General features: G+C 53.0%; 1 protein-coding gene across 1 annotated transcript; it reads right to left on the reverse strand.

The window, feature by feature from the left end:
- Positions 1 to 329: 329 nt before the first annotated feature.
- Positions 330 to 4,993, reverse strand: LOC134143754 (olfactory receptor 14I1-like). Its single transcript, XM_062582041.1, has 2 exons — positions 4,577 to 4,993; positions 330 to 392 (listed from the first exon to the last, which is right to left on the reverse strand). Exons 1-2 carry the CDS (start codon positions 4,991 to 4,993, stop codon positions 330 to 332), a joined length of 480 nt encoding a protein of 159 aa, XP_062438025.1.
- Positions 4,994 to 5,296: the final 303 nt, after the last annotated feature.

The raw sequence follows: 5,296 nt of genomic DNA on the forward strand, positions 1-5,296 counted from the left end.
ATGTGCTCTAACGATGCTGAGTAGAGGGGAAGGATCACCTTCGATCTCCTAGCTACGCAGTCTGGGATGCTGCGGGCTCCTTTGCCGCCAGGGCAGGCTGCTGGCTGATGTTTAGCTCCCTGCTACAAAGACTCCTACATCCTTTTCTGCTGAGCTGCTGCCCAGACAGGCACTCCCAACCCCTCTCACAGCAGGGTGTTGCTCTATTCCAGGGGCAGGACCTGGCATTTGTCCTTGTTGAATTTCACAGTGGTCCTGACAGCCCATTTCTCCTTCCTACTGAGCTCCTTCTAAATGACGGCCCTCGAGGTTATGACTATTCCTCCCAACTAGGTGTCTTCTACAAGGGTGATGGGATTCCCATTCTGCAGGTCACTGAGGAATCTTTCCAACTGGACAGCATACAGGGTATACCCCTGCATACCCCACTTTTACCTGGCTTCCCAGTAAAGCATGACCCATCAGGAAAGCCCTCTGAGCTTGATCATCCAATCAGCTTTTTGCCCATCTGGATGTCTACTGGATATCCACTGCTCTCCCTTGCTCCATAAGTGCTGGTCTTCTATCGCAGAAGGCAATCAGGTTGCTGAGGAATGTTTTACCTTCAGTAACTCCATGCTGACTGTTCCCAGACACCTTCTTCTCCCTCATGTGTTCAGAAATGTGATCTGAGAGGACTGGCTTCCTGACACACTGAGTCAGGCTGAAAGTGCCCGCAGCTCCCTGGTTTGTTTTCGGTGCCTTTTTAGAAGAGAAGCTCCAGATATTCCTCCTTTTGTTCACTGGGACTCCCTGAACACACACACCAATCTCCACACCTTTTGAAGATCATAGACCTTGCTGTCACAGCGGCCAGCTCTCTCAGTGTCCATGGATGACAGCCATCCAATGTGATAGACATGTTATCGTTTGACTTCTTGCAAGTCATCCTTTATTCAAGACTTAGGCACTGTGGGTTGGTTTTCTCCTCAGGATTCCTGACTGTAGGCGCAACAGCCTGGGAGATCTTGTTGGCAAAGACTGAAGATGGGAAGGACTTGAATTCCCCAGACCTATCTGCTTCTGCTTTTGCTAAAATCCCTTGCTCTTTCAGCAGCGAGCCGCATTTCCTTTTCTATTTTTCTACTGTTACTGAAGCAGTAGCAGCTCTTCTTCCTGTCCTTCACATCCCCTGCAAGTGTCTCTGTCACAGCAGAGCTTTGGCTTCCTAACATCATCCCTACTTTGCCGGATGATATCTCTAAATGTCTCCTTTGTAGCCTCTGCCTTCTTCCCCTTTCCCTATGCTGCCTTATTGCCTTGGAGCTCACGAAGGAGCTCCCTGATTAGCCAAGCTAGGGTCCAGAGAAGTCTCCTAACTTTACAAACTGTTCATATGGAGCATTCTCGTGCTTGACAAGTGCTTAATTACCTGTCGGCTTTCCTGAGCTTCTCTGCACTTCAGAGCTGCCTAACGTGGTCCATCCTATGGAAGACTTCCATACATCCAAGCTACCACTTCACAGATAGGGCATCCCCCCACTTCATCCTCCCTGGTGGTCTCTTCTGAGGAACTTGTTCCCTGCCTTTGAAGGACTCCAGTCATGTGAGTGGTTCAAACACATCTCAGTTATTCTAACTATGTGGCACTCCTGTGACAGCTTATGCATCTGCTTTTGCTCCTGGCTGCACCTCAGGCTGCCTAGGTTTGCATATATTTGGGCTTCACCACCACCTCCACCAACAGCAGCACTAGCATCACCTTTATGTGCTTAGCAGGGTTTCTGTGACCTGCTCCTTCGGACCTGCATGCACAGAGATCGCCCTGGACAATGCCTGGTCCAGCGAGGTTTCTGTAAGGCAGAACTGAGCACTCAGAGGGAGGGAAGGTCTGTGAGCCCTGAGAGGGAAAAGATGAGAGGGAGAGAGAAAGAGCTCCCAGCAGGGACAGCTCCAGGCAACAGAGATGTTCTCTGTTTCGCTGCCAGGCTATGAGTTGCTCTCCAGTGCAGGATATGGAAAGGGCTTTTCTGCCTCCACTTTCCTGGGTAAGCTCTGCCAGAGACCCCCAAGTTCACCAAGCCTCTCAGCAGAGTCTGGGGGATCTGAGTACCCGCCCCCTGCTCAACTCTGTCTGTAACCCACATGGGGGTCAGCAGACAGCCATCCTCTGAGGTTTGCCTGCAAGGAGACCTGCAGGAAGACAGAGGTGGCTGGGACCAGCCCTCAGCTGAGGGGAGCAGCCAGCACTGGAAAGGGGTGATGGGAGGGGCTGCTCTGGGATGATCGCCCTGGGGCAGCTTTCCCAGTGCGTGCCTGTGCAGTGAGAACATCTGCAGGAGGTCTGGTGAAGAGTCAGTGATGGGCAGAATACATGAGAGCAGCCCCAGCACGTGCTCTCTACACACTGACCCAATTCCTGTAAAGATCAGACGTGCGTATTCCATTTTGTCAACAACGCCTAACTGCTTGGCAGCCAGCAGCTACTGCAGGTCAGCACAGCTGAGATAAGGAAATAGTGGTAGGAGATTTAAGGGGCCTTTAGGATACGATAGGAGTCCTGCCTGGGCGTCTGACCCGTGCATCCACCGGCATCCCATCAGTGACCCTCCTGGGCAGTTCCCAGAGCTCCCAGTGCAGTTTGGAGAGCAAGTCTTCTACTAAATCTATCCTGACTGACCCCTTATGCACCTTGAGTGTCTCTATATGCTGCTAACTCTCCCTTTCCCACACTGCGGTCACAGCATGCAACACAGGGACCAGCCAGGCTCTGTTCTCCTGTACCCTCCACGTCCTGGTGCCTTCCCCAGGAGACCTGCATTTGCCCTGCAAGCACATGGCTCTGTGCTCCCACACTACCCGTTCACATGCAGTAGCTACCTCCTGGCATTTTTCCTTTCCCATGGCCCTTTCCAGCCCAGCCCAGCCCCTCTCTGGCTCTCCCCACCTCCCCTGCCCACTGCCCAGCCCACCCAGCAGTGCAGTCCAGGCTAGTGGTGGCCCTGCAGCAGTGCCTGCTGCAGAGGACTGCAGAGCTTTGGGCACTCACTGCATAGCCCCAGTCCCTCTAAAGCAGACAGCAGCTCCAAGGGGGTGGGGGCAGAGAGGCGTGTCAGCCTCCCCATCAGCCCCATGGCTGGGGGCCAGCAATAGCACAACGAAATGGAGGTCAGTCACTCCATGTCTGCACTGCTCTCATGACCAGGAGATCCTTTACCCTGGCTGCCTGCAGTCCCGCTGGCCAGCAGTATGCCCATGCTGGCCTCACTAGCTGTTCCTACACCTCCGCCCTCTGCTTCCCACAGGGCCCCAGGCTGGCAGAGCTGCTCTGCAGAGTGAGCAAGCTATGTGGCCATGGGGTGAGTCTGTACTGGCTGTGATGGACAGCACAGACACAGCTGGATCAGCATCATTGCACCTGACAACCCCCTCCCCAGGCTCGGTGGCTGTGGAAGATGCCTGGAGCAATCACAGGGCATTTCCAGTGGCTCAGATGTGTCACAGCCCACTCCCTCTCCTGAGATTGCAGAGCCCTCATTTGCTGCATTCCTTGGTTTGGCCCTTTACCTTTGGTTGACTCTGCTTCGTTTTGGGAGTCTCCACTCACTACTCGTCCGAGGAAATGGTGCCCCTGGAGGTGCGGACACCTCATGACCACTCACCTTCTCCAGGGACACTGGGCATCCACAAGAGAAAGCTGAATCTACTCCTCACTCCCTCACACATCACTCAATGAGGTGATGTTCCATGACTAATGGAAAACTCAGTCATGGCAACAGGGCCTTTTCAGGTGCAGTTCGTGAGTGTATTCCTGGCTCCAGCTTGGGAAGAAGAGCCCAACATTCAGGCACTGTGCTGAGGAGATCCCCTTTTATTACAGAGATGCTGATTGGGAGGTCAGCTCCCACACAGTGATCAGCAGATTTATAGAATGATTCTGGGATGGGGTGTGCACCTCTAGAAACGAGGGAAGAAGTCAAACATTTATGTAGAAACATGACTATCATAGACAGAACTCCCAAAGGACAAGAGTTGCCAGAGGTAAACTGGGAACTACTTGTGAGGAGAGATGGGCAGCTTATTGCTGCTGAACTAGTACTAGCTGAACCATTTTCCTCAGTGCATCCTTGAGCTCCTTGTTCCTCATGCTGTAGATGAGGGGGTTCATGGTTGGAGGCATCACCAAGTACAGAACAGCCACCACCAGATCCAGAGCTGGGGAAGAGATGGAGGGGGGCTTCAGGTAGGCAAACAGGCCAGTGCTGACAAACAGGGAGACCACAGCCAGGCGCGGGAGGCACATGGAAAAGGCTTTGTGCTGGCCCTGCACAGAGGGGATCCTCAGCACAGCAGTGAAGATCTGCACGTAGGTCAGCACAATGCAAACAAAACACCCAAAGAATAAACAAGCACTAACCACAGTAAACCCAACTTCCCTGAGGTAGGAGTCAGAGCAGGAGAGCTTGAGGATCTGGGGAATCTCATAGAAGAAATGGTCCACTGTGTTGCCCTGGCAGAGGGATATGGAGAATGTGTTGGCAGTGTGCAGGAAAGCATTGAGAAAACCACTGGCCCAGGCAGCTGCTGCCATTTTGACACAGGCTCTGCTGTCCATGAGTGTGCTATAGTGTAGGGGTGTGCAGATGGCAACGTAGCGGTCATAAGCCATGACTGTGAGGAGAGAGTGTTCAGCTGACAAGAAAAAGGCAAATAAAAATAATTGGGCAGCACATCCTGAGTAGGAAATGGCCCTGGTGTCCCACAGGGAATTGGCCATGGATTTGGGGATAGTAGTGGAGACTGTGGCAAGGTCGAGAACAGAGAGGTTGAGGAGGAAGAAGTACATGGGGGTGCGGAGGTGTTGGTCACAGGCTACGGCTGTGATGACGAGGCTGTTGCCCCAGAGGGCAGCCAGGTAGATGCCCAGGAAGAGCGAGAAGTGCAGGAGCTGCAGCTCCCGGGTGTCTGCGAACGCCAGGAGGAGGAACTCACTGGGGGAGCTGCCACTGGACATTTGCTCTGCCTTGGTTCCGGGCACTGTGCAAGAAGGAAAAGGCATTGGCAAGTTAGAACATGCTCCTCTGACCAAAACCCATTCCACTCCTCAGAGTACCAGTCATAGTTCCTCTCTCCTTTGCCTTTCCTCAATTGGGGCGTGAGAGTGCGAACAGAAGTATCAGACTGTCCTGTGTATTTGGTGTGGATATTTGGGAATGGGCACCCTGACCTTAGGAAAAGGGATTTGGTCTGGTGACCCAGGGGAATATTCTCTTTTTGTCATGGTGCAAGATGAATACAGCTCTCACGGCAGCTGACT

This window comes from Rhea pennata, chromosome 8, assembly GCF_028389875.1.
Source record: "Rhea pennata isolate bPtePen1 chromosome 8, bPtePen1.pri, whole genome shotgun sequence".
Classification (NCBI taxonomy): Eukaryota; Metazoa; Chordata; class Aves; order Rheiformes; family Rheidae; genus Rhea; species Rhea pennata.

Excerpts from the sequence above, each read along its gene's own strand:
- LOC134143754 (XM_062582041.1), bottom strand. The coding sequence starts at position 4,993 with ATGTCCAGTGGCAGCTCCCCCAGTGAGTTCCTCCTCCTGGCGTTCGCA. Across the intron at positions 393-4,576 it reads TCATGGACAGCAGAGCCTGT|TTGGAAAGATTCCTCAGTGA; the intron begins GTCAAAATGGCA and ends TATGCTGTCCAG.